This window comes from Peromyscus maniculatus, chromosome 15, assembly GCF_049852395.1.
Source record: "Peromyscus maniculatus bairdii isolate BWxNUB_F1_BW_parent chromosome 15, HU_Pman_BW_mat_3.1, whole genome shotgun sequence".
Lineage (NCBI taxonomy): Eukaryota > Metazoa > Chordata > Mammalia > Rodentia > Cricetidae > Peromyscus > Peromyscus maniculatus.
The window spans coordinates 40,804,174-40,821,186 of record NC_134866.1 but is presented as its reverse complement, the minus strand read 5'-3'; the positions used below and the strand labels follow the sequence as shown (position 1 = coordinate 40,821,186).

Genomic DNA, 17,013 nt, shown 5'->3' with positions numbered 1-17,013 from the left:
CTCTAAGCTGGGAGTATACAACTGGACAGTAACTTCATGTAATTGTGTGAAAATATTTCTGTACTATTGTATTTATTTACCTCTTTCTACAGGAAAGATTTCTAACGTTTTTCGGCATCTCTAAGTGTTGTTGAATCAGTAACATGAGCATCTTTTATTCCAGGCAAAGGATGAGCTGTTCTTGGTCCTTGGATCTGTTTATCACCCTCTGACTTCAAATTCATCCCTAAATATTTCCCAGAATCTTGCACCATTTTGTCTCTCATTCCCCTCCAATGTCCAGGACAGGATTTGGGTCCAGACCCAGAAGGTGTTTCTGAGGACACCGGATGAACTCCCTGAGTTACCAAGACATGGACTCCAGGTCCACTCAGGTCTCACACATTGCCCATCTTCAACAACTCTCTGTCTTTGCTTGTGGAAAATGATACCACGGCAATGTGGTCTGTGACTGTGTCAGGGATAAAAAGGGCTTTTTTTTTTTCCTCTGACAAATGTTTTAGGTAATTAATTGATTCCCATGAAATTCTTATAAGGATAATGCTTGGAATTAGTGTAGTGTCTTTGCCATAGGAGGCTCAAAGCTTTTATTATAAAAGATATTTTCCTCTGACGTAGGGAAGGAAGAATTTAACTGCTTTCTTTCTAAAGTTTAAAGACTGAGCCCAGGAATCTGAATCATTGCTCAGGGAATGGCTGTCTTTCCTACTGTGTCTAAGCTATTGTGTCTGTGTGTGTGTGTTCTGGTCAGTGGCAATATTTGCTTAAGCTTATCTGGTATACACACATTTTGAGGAGAGTAGTCTGCGCTGAATCCGACTTGTGCCATTTCCATCTGGAAGTGGTCTCCTCCTTGAACAGTACCTGTTAAATATCATTTTCAAAATTATACTATAGTCAGTGATCTTAAAACAAAATTTAAAACATGGACACACATCTGCAAGCATGTGCATTCATGAACACACACACACACACACACACACACACACACACACACGCACACATACACACAAGTGTTCTCATGTCAATGTACAGCTATAAATTGGAGGATTCTAGGATGAGGAAATCACTAAAAATAGTGTCCAAAGAAATGTTCAAAGTTGGCTTTGAACCCCCATTAAGCATTAATTTAATATAATATTTATGCTGTTCCTGATATCAAATTAGCTTCAGCAAAGAAAAAGTATTAGTGAAGATGAAAACTGAGATCAGAGTGTTCTTGTAAATTTATCATTAATAGTTAAGAAATTATGTGGGGTTTGCTTTTAAATACTGGTGTTCCTAATGCACAGATACTTCAGATGCATTGGAAGAATAGGTGATTATTTTGTACCGTAGACTGGACTGACGGAAACCTGAGCCAGCCTTTGGAAACCAAGACTCAAGACTAAAGAGTTTCCTAGCTGGGAAGTTTGTTTTAATTGCACTTAAGTATCTGTTGGTGTCTAACACAGCAGAACTCTATTGGTAGGCACATCCTTTTCAGTGTGGTCGGAATGGTTGTCTTCCAATAATGTTCCCGAGAAGCAAGCCTAATTCTTCCACAAACACGTCAATAGAACAAACTTTACTACTGTGAGGGGTCCTCTTGCTGAGGAAGTATGATAATTAACACTGATTGCATAGGGACAGTTTGGGGGAGAAATACGTTTATGTTCCTCAGAATTCTTCAACAATAAAAAATGTCCAAGATCATTTCAAGTTAGCCTTAAATTACATTGCAATTACTCCTACTCATGGACTCCCAGCAAATTTCCTCTTACAGATGCCTTAGTAGTTTTGAATAATTGCAGGAGGCCTTAGGTTTGGGTGATGATTTAAATAATTCAGAAATATCACACTTCTGCAATAATTTTGGGGTGGGACAGAAATTTTTAGTACATCAACAAAAGATCAAGGTTGGACTGCAGAAGTGGATATGTTTGCAATACCTTCGAACCCAGCTTTTAGCTAAGGAAGGACCTGATATGTAGGTGCACAATTAAACATCAGCTTTATTGCTGAATTGTTCTGGTTAAGCTCCTGGAACTAGGATTTGGGTTGCATGGAGCTTTTTTTAAAAGCAACTGTGAAGAGTGTTCTGGTCCTCCAGGTCTTGTCTATCTGCATGGATGACAATTCTGCCCTGAGTATGTTCCAAGGCTATGGAGGTGCATCAGTAGAGCTATAATAAGGAAAGCCTTTCCCCAACCTGAACTGCTGGAGATCATCACTGTATTTTCAACATTTTAAAGGTATATATGTTTACTATAAACAAATTCAAGAATTTCTGAAATTACATAACTTAAAAAGAAAAAAAATATGATTTTAATAGATGTGGCTAGATTGTTCTCTCAAAAGTTGAAAAAATTCATCATTTTATCAACCATATGTGAGCATTGCACCTCAGAGACTTCTAGAAAATTAAACAGTATTGATGTGTCATCTTTTAGGCAAAGCACAAAAGTGGCTGGATACATATTTTTCTTCTGCTCGCCAATCACTTACATTTCTCTTATAAATTATGTAGTCAATGTGTTTTGTCCATCTTTTTTGCCGACATGTGACATATCTGAGTTAGTCTTTATGCACAGTCTATGAGTTAATATCCATATAGCAAATACATTATATGAAAATAACAAATTCTCCAACAAGAAGTATTTGAAGGGAAAGTTTGTGCAAGGCCTTTTTACCTTCAATGCTGAAAATGTGTTCTCCAAGTGTCCCAGCCTTTTCCAGAAGAGCTGCTTCATCGGCCACATTGAAAAAGAATCTCTCTGTTGGAGTGCTAGCAATGGCTTTGATTTCCTTGATTAAATTTTTAGTATCAAGGGCATTTCTGTTTAAATACCCAAGAACCTTGAAAAAAGAGAGAGCAGGACAAAGGTCATTCTTCTTCTACCTCGATTTCCCTATCTGTTCATTTCAGGACATTTCTGATCATCCCAGAGCTTCTTGCAAACACTCCCACAGCCACTCATTCAGTTGACAGGACTGAAAACAAGCAAAAAGCAGAGAGATTGTACAAATTGCAGACCGGGAAAGTGATGGAGTTCAGAAGGACTGTGTACCCATCACCCACCAGACATGTCCAAACCAAAACTACTTACTGCTATGCCGAACCTCAATATTTCATCATCATTGCATTTCTGGATCACCTCTTTCAGCATCGACCCATCATGGGATTCACCATCAGTCACAACTACCATGACTTTCGTAGCTCCTGGGCGACCACCAGAAGCTGGTAAATAAGCCTCGTCTCTGTGACAGATAAAATTGCTCATTATTAACAGAAGCTAAGTTCTAGACCCCTGCTTTGAAGTAGAAATGGGAAATTAGCATCTTTAAGCACATCAGTCATAAACTATGTTGTGCTTTCCACATCAATTCCTTCTATATCAATGCCAGTGTTTTATTTAAGAGCGTTCTTCTATTTGTAGCTTCTTCAGAGAAATATAAAATATAGTTCACATTTAATAGTAATTTCAATAGATTTCATGGTGTGTGTGTGTGTGTGTGTGTGTGTGTGTGTGTGTGTGTGTATGTGTATTCTAGCTAGCTTTTTGTTGCTGTGATAAAACACCAAAACAAAAAGAAACTTGTAAGGAAAGAGTTTATTTGGTGTATGGGTTATGTCTACCATCAAGGAAGATACTGAGGGCAGGAGCTTGCAACAAAACTATGGAAGAAAAACAGCTTACCAGTTTGCTGCATCTGGCTTGCTTGGCTACTTTTGTTATACAGCCCAGGCCCACTTGCCTAGGGATAACACTGCCCACAGTGGGCTGGACCTGCCCCCCAGGCATCAATTATTAATCAAGAATATGCCATGTAGTCATGTCCATAGAACAGTCTGATGGAGGTAATTCCTCAGTTTAGCCTTCCCACGTGACTTTGACTCTCTGTCTTTGTTTCTGTCTCTATTTTGTATGTGTGTGTGTGTGTGTGTGTGTGTGTGTGTGTGTGTGTGTGTGTGTTGTATATGGTCCATACATGTTTTCCTGTATATATACATAGATACACAAGCATGAATGTGCATATGGAGGTCAGAGATCAATATTTAGTGTCTTTTTTTCTATACCTCTCCACTTTAGTTTTTAAGACAAGGTCTCACTAAACCTGGATTTCAATGGCTCAGCTATATACTGCATGACCAGCAAGCTCTGGAGTTCCATCTGCCTCTCTCCTCTCCAGTTCTAAGGATACAGATATATACCATAGCATCTTATGTGGGTTTTGGGAATCCATGTAAGGTCCTCAGTCTTGTGAAGAAAGCACTTTACCCACTGGGTAATCTTCCAGCCCCACCAATATCCTTTTTTTATATTTACAGAGTCAAATCTATTAATCCATTTTCTTATATTCCCTTTATATTTGATACGGCACTTACAAAAATATACATGATCTCTTTTTTTAAAAAATCTAAAATTATCATTAAAATCTCATGTACATGCTTAATCCTTTAATGCTTTAATTTTTTTCATATTTTGTATTTTCTTTTCTTTAGACAGGGTCTTACCATGTAGCCCAGGCTGGGATCATAGGCATACACCAATATGCCAAGGTAGATTGAAAATTTAATTCAGGTAAAATCTATTTTGATGCAAGAAGCAAGGTACATTATTCAGCTTTATTTTTTTTTCTATGTAGACAGCCAACCAAAAAGTTATTTCTCTCTGTCTATTAGAATCTCCATGACATTCTTCTTAGGTGATGCCACCTACTTCATAGGGTAAACTATCAGCTAGCTGTATAATGATTTCTGTTTCCTGTTCATCTCTTCTATCTTCATATTTATGTCTTCAGTGCTGGCTATCTGTTCTACCCACTTACCAATACTCTAAAGCCAATGATTTTCAAACTGATAAATCATTTTTATTATGCAGAATATTTTATGTGTATAGTATTAGGAAACATGGAAATGAAGAAATATATTCCATGTTTTCAGCCAGACAAATTTCAATCATGGAGCTCATGTCATATCCTTTTTAAAAAAGTGAAGTTTACCCTTTGTGGGTACAGTGCACATCAAGAGTGATTTGAGGATGGAACTGCCTCATTTAGTTTTTATTTCCTGAATTGTCCTATAATGGTAGGTATTCGATGAAATAAAATATGTGGAAATAAGGGGATATTTACAGAAAGAATATCAGAATTCCGTGTGTGTGTGTGTGTGTGTGTGTGTGTGTGTGTGTGTGTGTGTCTGTCTGTCTGTCTGTCTGTGTCTGTGTCTGTGTACCTGTGTGTTCTGGGAGGTGTTGACTAGAATTTGGGTAGGTCCTGATTTTTGTTCATTGTGAAACTGTGGTGGTAGGGGGGAAATCCAGGGCTTTAAAAAGGTAATAAAAGCCAGACAAGCCACACCTCAACAAACAGTGATCATGCCTTATTTTGGAGAGGAAAGCTTGCCAGGCCTCCAGGTTCCTTCCTGGTAGATAGGCCCCAGCTACATTCTCTGCTGAAGACTGAAGTCCTCTGAGATTGATATCTTGACAACATTCTTTCCTTAGTCTGAGTTACTAGACTGGAACGAGTTCTCCACTTAATAACAGGTGACTCATTTTTATGGCCTGCAGTTTATGAGATGGTCAAGCCCCCAAAGAGCTAGAGACAGAAATATGAAGCTAATTATATCTCCTCACATGGACAGTGTCTTTTAAGACATATGAAGAAAATCTCATCAGTTGACGAAAGCAGCAACTTCAGTATACACACAGAGAAAAGGAGGGGACAGATAAAATAGGGAATGAGGAGACACACGTGGCAAATTTCATGATGGCCAGCTATGTATATAAGGAGAAGTGGGAAGAGGAAAGGTTACAAGGAGGGTTTTGCCTGATGATGGCGTGAACAGCCACCAGCATCATGAGCAGTGAGGAAATGGAATGAGGCTGCTTTAGGGCATAGTGAATGTTCTGAGATGGTATTCCCAATAAAGACGCTCAACTTCAGTGGGATGCCTGATGACTTTGGGGAGCGAGCTAAGAGATGACACATAGCAATGGGGGAGCCCACACAGGGTTAGTCCTCACACCAAGGGTAAGGACATTGTTCCTGAAAGGACTGTGGAGGAAAGAGGTCTTTGTTCAGTGACGAAAAACCAGGAGAAAGAGCCCGAGAAGAGGCCAGAGTTGGTGGCAAACCCAGAAGTTTATGGTGTTCCATGAAGACTGAGTTCAGGGCAGCAGTGTATGTCTGCCCTTATCAAACACTCAGAGGTGCTCAGGGCGATGGGTTTGAGGCAAATCCATGAGGCTAGCTGTTGTAGAGACCATGATCACCTAGTGGCAGAGCTACAGGCTTTGCAGAACAGTCGAGAAGAACCACAGACAACTTGTTTTAATGACTTTTGAAGGAATAAAGACAGGAGGTGGAAAAGGTTGTGTGTAGGTTTAAGGGCAGGCACATTATTCTCATTTTTAAAAAATGACAGGCAGACGTTTCATAAAGTGTCCAATAAAGCTTACGGAGCAGAAAAAGAGAAACTGAGGTAAGAAGGAGGTGGATGCCATGCCGTTGTAAAATTCACACTCCCTGTGTGTTGCAGCAGGAATAATAATCTTAACATTTAGATTCTTGTGCATAATACACCATGAGCTTCATTAACGGGTACAAAATACTCTATTAGCTTTATTTGTTTGAAGTTAATATTAACAGTGATAGATTCTTTGATTTCACACTATTTTAATCCAAGACCTTTGTATTTTATGCAGTTCATGAACAATCATATAAAATCACTCTGTCTGTCTGACCATCCAGAACCATGGTGTATGACCTCAGTTCCTCTGTGCCATGTCAAGGGACACAGGTCACAGAAAGCTCAGGCTTGTCTCTGCTGGTTACTTTTGTTTTGACTTTTCCATTCCTTTCTCTTCCTTTGAGCATTTTGATATTGTCAAAGGGTTGACTCGATAGCATTAAAACTTACCTTGCAAATTTTATTGCTTTGAAGGTATTGGTGAGGTCCCCACCATATTGGGAGGTTCTGGATGTGGCTTCAACCATTTCCTCTTTGGTTTTGAAAGTGTCCAAGTTAAATATAACTCTTGGGCTATTGGCGTATTGAATTAATGCCACCTTCAAAAGAGAAGAAGTCTATTAATGATCATTAGCTTATAAACAACTTATATTTAGCCAATATAATAAGAAAGGTGAATTTATATGTGTAGTCTGACAATTTAAAGAAACCAAATACAATTCTGTGCTTGAAAATCATTTTTCTTTCTGTGGAATTATCTTTGTTAGAGCTAGGGTGTTAGATATCCGTGTGGGGCAGGGAATCTCTGGCCTTCAGAGGACACACCAGTGGAAAGAACCTTATTTGAGAGAGCAAACAGAAAGATAAACTTCTGAACAAGGTATCTAGGGGACAGTTTCTAATCCTGTAGACCAAGGAACTTACATCTTTCTATCTCTATGCCTATTTCTGAGCATTAGAAGAATTCTCCCAGCCCTGGAGATGGGATCGTGTGAACAGGAAACAGGGGTGAGTGGTGAGAGGCTCTCTGGAAGACATAAGACTCGTAAGAAGTAGGAAGTGGAAGGACAGCCCTTGATGGCTGAGTCCAGTTTGTAGTTTTGACTGGGAGGAGGTATGACAGCCACTGAGAAGGCATGAGAAACACAGTGATCATCCTGTACATCTTACTATAAGATAAGATGTGCAACTGATTCTAAACTAACTGAGGATATCAGCCAGATATGATCCTATGACACAGCCATAGACCTGAGTGCAGAGAGGAGGACTTAAAGATACAGTGTATATTAATTACGGGCCATAAGAAGAGAGACTGAACTCAGCTAGAGAGGAGACAATAGAGTGTGGTAGGAAGACACAGAAGAAAGTTGAGAATTCTGGAGACTATTAATTCAGCTGGGACAGGTATGGTAACTGATTTAGAGACAGGAGAAAAACAGACAAATGGGGACAGTTTCTTCTTAAGGAGATTTAAAGATGGTGTTCTCCAGAAACCAGGGTGATATGTAGCCTTCATTAATAGAAGTTTCTAGTAAAAACCACAGTGGAACTTCCATGGTCTCAGAAGGCTGTTTGCCCACTCCCCTGGTATATAAAATCAATATCAAAACTACATATATTGCTCCTCATACTGGGTCACCTTGCCAAGCCTTAATACATGGGGAGGTGCTTAGTCTTACTGCAACTTGATATGCCATGTTTTGTTGATACTCATGGGAGACCCGCCCTTTCCTAATCTGAAAAGGAGGAGAAGGTGGGGTGGGCATAGAAGGGGCTGGGGGAGGGACTGGGAGGAGAGGAGGGAGGGGAAACTATGGCTGAGATGTAAAATAAATTAATTAATGAAAATATAAAAAACAAAACAAAAAAGAAGATATAATAGCATCCAATTGAGACTTCTCAAAACATAGAAAATTTCAAATTATTGAAAATACTTTCTTATGTAAAATACAAATCAGATTATACTAGATTATAAACAAAAGGCTATAAACTAATATCAGAATTATGCAGTTATTTTTGAATTTCACAGAATTCAGATAATTCTTTTAAAAGCAAAGTATAAACATGAGGAATTCACTATTGATAAAAATGGATATAGGGAAAATAGGTATCTAAAATACATTATTTATTATTTTTATTTATGTGTATATGTGTGTGCCTGTGTGAATTTATGTGTACCATATGTGTGTACAGGTGCCTATGGAGGCCAGGGGACTTTGGATCTCCTGGGACTGGAGTTGTAGGCTGGAGACTGAACCTGGGTCCTCTGCAAAACAGTAAGTGTTCGTAAGCACTAAGCCATCTTTCTATTCCTATAAAGGTATTATTATTAAACTCATGGGTTAAAGAATTAAAATAAGCAGCTTTTAGAAGTGATACTAATGTTATACACCATTTTTTGGATAACTTTGTCAAAAATAAAACTAAAATCAACAACACTGAATGAAACCATGGGCCAAATACTGACCTTAGAAGTGTATGTTTCAATTCATTTCCCAGGTCACATTAAATGCATTAAAAATGAAGATCTGACAAATGAAAAATTTAAGACTTCACATCCAACATTATTTTCCCCAAAGGAGAGCCACGTGCTCATTTATGATTTTTGATGTCCTTACCTGTGTCTTTTTAGGTCCTATATCCAGGCCTTGTACAAATTTTTCCAAAAAGTTCTTTACCGCCTCCCAGGGATAAATACTGTTTGATTCATCACATACAACTACAACATCTACCAGGGAAGGGCAAGCTGTGCAGGGAGAGATGAAGGAAGAACACATTTTCCAAAGATAAGTCAAACTCCACCACCATATACGCTTCAGATTTACGGAGAGGTTGGGTTGGGCTTGGTACCCCTTCCCCCATTCATCATAAGGCATTGCTCAGACATCCTTTACATTCATATCTTACCCTGAACTGCGGGTGAAAAGCTGGTCAAGGACTGAAAGTCTGGACTGATGTCAGAACAAATTCCAGTCGCATAATACTGATTTCCACACTGATGTGCCCACAGAGGACCACAGGTCTTCAAAGAAAGGAGAAAATAATATACATACACAGGAAATGTAACCTTCTACTTCTCCTTTTATGGAATTAAGACAGCATATTCATTCTTTTCCAAGATACTAGGATTTACCAACTCACATACACATATGTGTATATACATATATACACATATATATTTATTTGCACATGTGTGTGCACAAGTATGTGTTTTACTTACACTTATGTCTTTGTGCTACTTTTGTGCCCAGTGCCCTTGGAGGCCAGAAGAGAATGTTGGGTTCTGAGAATTGAACCCAGGTCCTCTGGAAGGACAGCCAGTGGTCTTAATCACTGAGGCATCTCACCAGCACCTGATTTACCAATTTTACAAAACTAGCAAGTCAAAAATGCATTGGAAGGCGTGAAGGGATAGCTCAGTGGTTAAGAGCACTGGCTGCTTTTCTAGAGGACCCAGATTCAATTCCCATTCTTCACATGGCAACTAACAACCTTCTATAATTCCAGTTCCAAGACATCTGACATCTTCCTTTCATTTCCATAGGCACTGGCATGTACCTTGTGCACAGACATATATTCAGGGCAAAATTCATATGGTTGAAATAAAAATAAACTCTCAAAATTCTTTATAAAATGATTTTGAGTGACCATGCTCTTGGAAGGCTAAAAAGACAAGAAGAAAGCAACAGATGGGCTCCTTCATGATTTGCCTTCAGGAAGAGAGATGTGGCCATCGGGGTATCTGTCAATGGAGAGAGAGACCATGGGTTCCCCCACCAAACTACTTCTAGAAAAGCTCCATAAGAAAATTGAATGCAAAGTTGGCTTTTAGTCTCTCAAGTATGAGGGTCTCATGTGACTCATTTATAAAATGAAGATAATCATGTCTTTTTGCTTGTAAGATTGTAAAGATTGAATATTCAATGATCCATAGATATAAAATATTCAGAACAAGTCAGGGAAAGAGCCATTGCTGCATTAACACATCATTGTGGTTGTCTGAACATGGGGGTCTCCTCCTGTCCCATTCATCTAGGACTTCTCAATAGGAACCAAAAATCCAGCTGCCTCTAAGGACAGGTAGGGGTCGTCAATAGTGCCTGAGCCCAGTATGGACACTATGGCAAACAAAAAACACACTTCTTACATTCAGGAGCAGGCCTCCGTATCCCTGCTCATGTGTTATTTTAAAACTCTTTGTTTTTCTTTCTGAGTTTATAAAGGCAAACTTTGAGTAAAACTTTATTCTTGTAAAGCACATTAACACACAAAACAACACAATTGAGGTAATGAACTGCTACCTTTTACCCTTGCTATAAGCTATTTCTTTACTGTGAGCTTCAAGGTCCCTAGCTGGCCGTATTTATCTCCTTGCTCAAGCATACATGTCCTGACTCTTACTATCTCCACAAACACAGCACCAATTCTTCATTTTCAGCAGCCCTGTGTTGAAAGCTGAGAAGTGGTGATTAAATCATGATTAAAGCACACAGGAGACATTAGACTCTCTAATATCAAATTTTCTAGAGGAAAAGTGAGGAAGAGAGGTCAAATCTAAAGATACTAAAAGTTACCTAAAGAATTTCACATTATGTAAAGCTGTGACCCATGCATAGCAGAGCACTAAACTTATGGACAGATCAATTATTAAAACTCAATAGAGAAGTGTGAACTTATAGGAAGCAATTGGAAAAACAAAAGGACTTTATTTGACCCAGTTTAACTGTTAGTGGCTTAATCCTAGCAGCTGTGCTCATATTTCATGCTCAGTGAGCAAGCACGGTTTTCCTGCCATAAAACTGGAACATTTTGCCAATTAGGAAAAAGTCATTGTTGCTTCTGGCTAGTGCACGCACGCGCACGCACACACACACACACACACACACACACACACACACACACACACAGAGTAGAGCACAATCATTCATGCCCATGTCTGCATCCTCAGTCACTTTATCACCTTGGCAGGTAACTCATGATATATGCAAGAAGAGAAGCTCTTTTTCATAAGCAATGGAAAACAGAATTAAGAAGCAGAAGTTACAATATGCCAATTGTTACTGCCAAAGCATTCCTGCTTTAAGCCCAGAACTTAAGAAGGTTCAGAAATATGTGGTGATTGTCAGTCTTTTCCACATAATTCTTAAGAGGAGCTCAAGAGCCTGACCTTTTCAATGTGTAAAGAAAGTTGGGTCTTTTCCTCTTCCCAGCTCCTTTACAGTGACTACTAATTTTCTCTTTGTTAAAAATTTTATTGTATCTAGAACTAAGGATTAAAACCTTTAAAGTACATCTACAGTCCATAATTCCCAAGATATTCTTCTGATTTAGCCAACTGCAAAAAATAAACAAAAACCATAAAACCAACTCTGTTCTAAAGATCTCAGAATATAACAAAGCCCCGAAGATACCTTGCAATAGTTGTTTATATACTGCTTTGACACATATGATAACCAATATTTAATTTATATTTAGTGGTAAGAGTTTTTCTAAGTGTAAATGTCTGTTATTATAAATAAAATGACAATATTGGCTACAATTTTTAAATCAAGTTTTTGTTTTTTTTTTTTTAAAGTAAGATTTTTGGTTAACAGGTCGATAGCACAGGCAGCCTAGGCTTTTGAAGACAGTTTTTCAGAGCTGTCTAACTAGATTATTTTCATATGAGCCAGAGGAAATTTCAAATGTGATTTAGTTTTTACTTGTCTTCTTGTCTTTCAACTTTCCAGGGGATGGAGAGGGTATGTGAATTTTTTTCTCACTGTATAGTCAAATATTTTCAGGAATTTCTTATATTAAATCGGAGCTCAGAAATTCTTCTTGCCTTCACAAAATTTCCTTTTGTAGCTCACTAGGAAATAAGTGACAGGACAGGCAGATAAATGACATGATAGACAGTTCCTCACTTTACAAAGGATCAGAGTAGCCAGAGCTTACAGCAGTGATTAAAGACAGAAGCGCTGCTTGGCTTTAAACCCTGCCTGCTGAATGGAAGGTGCCTGCACATGCTCCCTGAGGAAGCAGAACCAGGACCTGGGATTTTGATGGTATTCACACCTGCTCCTCACACCTCCCAGGGGAAAAGGGCTTCTTCTGAGGCTTCCCATTTCATCGAAAACATTCTATTGCTTGCTGATTACTCAGGAAGGCTCCACATCAACACTGTTACATCTCCTTGGTTATCCAAGGAACATAGCTGATCCAAAAGCAAACTTCAACGTTTAAATCTCCAGATTGTATTCGATAAGGGGATGGCAGGGGGACACTGACCACAAGTTCTCTCCAGAGGAAGGAGGATCTGAGAGCACAACACTCACTAGAAAGCCACCGGTCCCCGGATTCCTGGTGAGGGTCAAACCCAGGCTCATGTTGGTTTTTATCTCCGTAACATTTGAGATGCTTGCTGAATCTTTAGGAGAGAGAGAGAGATATTTTAAAGTATTAACTATTTACCATTCACTTAAGGCTATAATAAAACCAAGCAGGCAGACTAGTGTTTCTACATAGGTTTGAATGGGGCATAACGTGTCTGGAAACTAGACATATGATGAAGAGTGAGGGTGTGCTGTCTTCAGCCACTCACCGCTCACTCCTGTATGAGGCACTTGGGCAGCTTCACTGTCAGGGTATTTAAATATGTGTCTTTAAAAGAAAAATGTTCTCATCAAACAAAACACACAGTGAGGGTACCATGCATTTCTGTTTGTCACCTTGTCTCCTGCTCTTGTTTTTTCTTTTTAAATCGGGCTTGTTTAAAATAGCCTTAATGAACACCATTTGATAGACTCTGGCTCAAAGCAGTAGGAGAATTTCAAAACAAAACCATAGGACCAGCCAGGTAAAATAAGAAATGAATCTGTCCCTCCAAGCTATGGCACCAACCAGTACCTGGCTATTTTCTCTCCTGAGCCACTAAAATCCATAATTCTCCTCGGTAACAAGTTCTCTAGTTTCAGGCAAGCCAGGGCCACTACTTTCATTAATCCTCAGCTGGGTTGCTTCCCACATTTCCCAGGGAGACTGCTGTAAGACTTCCCTCTTCTTTGGAAGCCTTCAATTCAACACTCCTTCCCTCAGCCTCAGTGAGAAGTTCACACACTGTGGCCATGAATCACACTCTCCAGGGAGCTTGGTTCCTCCACACTGATGAGGGTTACTGCTAGGGCTTCCTCCTCCCTCCTTCCTGTCTGTCTTGGAGGAGGAGGAGGCTTTCTCCTCGGACTCATTCTGCCAGGCACCAGTGACACCTCTCTGGCTAAATTAAACGCTGCACTGTCATTGGCCAATACACACTTCATTTGTACCACCCCTTTGCAATCTCTGCCATTTTCTGGAAAGAATTCTTAATCTTGTTACCCCATAGAGCAGTCTTTCCACCTCGCCTGTATTGCCTAATTTCTAGAAATGTAGACCGGCTATCAATCCTTGTATTATCTATCTGTCTGTCTATCTATCTATCTATCTATCTATCTATCTATCTATCTATCTATCTATCTATATCTGTCTATGTATCTATCTATGTATCTATCTCTATCTATCTATCTATCTATCTATCTATCTATCTATCTATCTATCTATCTATCTATCTATCTATCTATATCTGTCTGTCTATCTATCTATCTATCTATCTATCTATCTATCTATCTATCTATCTATCTATCTCTTTATTACCTCCCAGACCCACTGGACTTACAACTATATTAGTTTGTTAGTTACATATGTTTTGGTAGAGTAAGAATTTCTTTGGTATAGAAAAAAACCAATGAAACTCCTGTGCGTATGCTCTTATTTTTAAATTTATTTTTTATGTAAACATATTATCCATAAATCAATGTGTCAGTCCATGTGTTAACTTAAAATTAAATAGGTGCGTGTATGTCTTCTGAACTCCCCATGTTTTATTCAAAAATGTTCTATGATCGTTTTCACTGAATATCCAGCTATACCTCAACAGTGTTATTTTTCCTAGGCTATCTAAATAGTATAATTGACCCAAAAGCAAACCCCGATGTTTAAATCTCCAGGTTTTGTTTAAAAATAGGGGTGGTGGGAAGACACTGACCACAGATTCTCTCCAGGGAAATGAGACTCTAGAAGAAAAAATCTTACCAGAAGGCCACCACCTAAGTGCTGAAACACTAAGATGACACAATGGCTTGAGGTGATACAATAACATGGGTGGTGTGTGGTTCCCTTTGGTTGATGTTGTTTTTCCTGTAATGCTGGGGACAGAACCCAGGCCCTCATATATTCCTGGATCTACCATTCAGCTATGCACCCAGGTGTTAAGGAAAATTTTTGAGTATCAATTCCATATATGATTGAGTGTTTAGCATTCTATCACCCACATCCCTTTTTATGTGAACGGAAAATGTGTACTCGGGCTTCACACTTCAATCCCTGTAGCCTTTGACATCACTGACCATATGACTCACTGAAAATAGGCTTATTTAGCACCTACTGTAGGGGCAGAAAACATGTTACAAATTTGTCATGTAGAGATGTGTAAGGGATACTCCTGCTCCTTTTTCTAACATGTGTGTGTGTGTGTGTGTGTGTGTGTGTGTGTGTGTGTGTGTGTGTGGTCTGCATGCATATGCCTGCACTTGGAAGCCAGAGGACAACTGTGGATGTTGTTCCTCAGGCACCATTTACTGTTTTTTTTCAGACAGGGTCTATTACTGGATTATTCACCTAGCTGGCAAAACTGGCTGACCCGAGCTCATGGGGCCCACCTGCCTCCAAATTTCTATTGCTGTTTTTGCAAGTCTGAGTCAGCACACTTGACTTTTTTACACAAGTGTGTGTGGCCATGGCTGTTTTAAATTTTTTTTTGCTTTAAATTTTATTCTTCTTTCATACATTACATCCTAGCTGCCGTTTCCCCTCCCCCTCCCTCCCCTCCCCTCTCCCTCCACTCCTCCCAGTCCCTCCTCGGACCTTCTCTCTCCCTTGATCAACTCCAACTCCTCTGGTTTCCCTTTAAAGAAGGAGGAGGAGGAGGAGGAGGAGGAGGAGGAGGAGGAGGAGGAGGAGGAGGTATATGCAGAGGACCTAGCTCAGACCCATACAGGGTTCGTGTCTGTCACTTCAGTCTCTGTGAGCCCCTATGAACTCTGCTTAGTTGATTCTATGGCCTGTGTTCTCATGGCATCCTCCACCCCTCTGACTCCTACAATCCTTTCTCTCCTCTTCTTTAGGGTTCCCCTGGCTCAGTCTAGTGTTTGGCTCTGGGTCTGTGCAATCTGCTCCCATTGGTTGCTAGATGACCCCCCTCTGCTGACAACTGGGGTAGGCACTGATCTATGAGTATAGCAGAACATCATCAGGGATCATTTTATTGACTTTTTATTTCCAGTCATGTTTGGTTCTATCTTGGATCTCTGGGATGTCCTGTCACTGGTTCCTGGCCACCTAGGCAGTGCATGGTTGACTATTTTTATGTGACTTTGGGGGACTGAACTCAGATATTTGTGTTTGCAAAGCAAGCCCTTTACTGAGTCACCTCCCCAGCCATGCTTCTAATACTTAATAACTGTTATTGAAATCCATCTTTCCTCTGAGTTTTTTAACAATGCTCTTTATCATTTCATGTCTTAATTCTTGAGGACTTGGGCTCGGCAATGTTTGTATTCTCATGGATCTCCTGAGGAGCTAACCATTGACTTGTATGTCCTTTTACTTCCTTCAGGAAATACTGTGGGATATTACTCATTCAGCTTTCTAGTCCTACATCTTTATTAAATATTTCACATTGTAATATAATATATCTGCAATGTAAGTAAATAAAATAGCAAATAATTTTAAGTTGTGTATTTTTATTAGAATGTAATTATTCTGCATAATCTGAATATATAGTGTTTCTTAGACCCTTGAATCTCAGCCCCAGAACTATTGTGTTTTATACATAATGGCTTACTCTAGTAAGAGGAGGTAGAAAAATATTGATAGTCTCAGATTTCTGGCCATAATTTGAAACATAAAAATGGTAGAAATCAGTCCATGACCTAAGGCAGAACATTATCCATGAAGATTATTAAACCAGGTCTTCAAATTCATTTAAAAATTTGGATATGAGCTGGTGTCCATATGATTAAATAAACAAATGTCTAAAGCTATCTACATTTCTTGAAGACAAATTTAAGAACTTTTTGTCATTTTTGTCTCAGTTTATGACAAATGAGAGTTTGCTATTTGTAAAGAATCACATTGCTAAGTACAACTCACTTTGCAGGTTCAGCTTTTCACAAGTGGTAGCGGGTACATCAACAGGGCACTTGTATACATCTCCCATTCTGTTCTCAGGAAAGCCACTCCATGGTGAACCAACCAGTAGCCTAGAAACAGGATGTTCTCATGAGTCATAGCATGCTATGGACAGTTTATTAAAGAGAAAACTCACCACAGGTCAGCAACATTACATTTCACTTTAAAGTTATATAAATTCATAGTTCAAAGGTGTTCACTTATAATTTGACTTGTTTCCTCATAGCTGATCAGGATACTTAATGTCTGTGATATGGCTGCTTTGCTAAACACCCTGAGATGTCTCTCCA

The 17,013-nt window shown here is 39.2% G+C and overlaps 1 protein-coding gene across 1 annotated transcript in view; it reads right to left on the bottom strand.

Annotated features, from left to right (window-relative positions):
• Itga2 (integrin subunit alpha 2) overlaps positions 1-17,013 on the bottom strand; it is a 97,606-nt gene that overhangs the window by 36,332 nt on the left and 44,261 nt on the right. Inside the window, exons 3-10 of the mRNA XM_006979432.4 lie at positions 16,685-16,794; positions 12,775-12,866; positions 9,365-9,479; positions 9,076-9,203; positions 6,908-7,056; positions 3,090-3,240; positions 2,673-2,838; positions 788-864 (exon numbers count right to left, since the gene is read on the bottom strand). Coding sequence (XP_006979494.2) covers positions 788-864; positions 2,673-2,838; positions 3,090-3,240; positions 6,908-7,056; positions 9,076-9,203; positions 9,365-9,479; positions 12,775-12,866; positions 16,685-16,794 — 988 coding nt within the window. The remainder of the gene's footprint in view (positions 1-787; positions 865-2,672; positions 2,839-3,089; positions 3,241-6,907; positions 7,057-9,075; positions 9,204-9,364; positions 9,480-12,774; positions 12,867-16,684; positions 16,795-17,013) is intronic.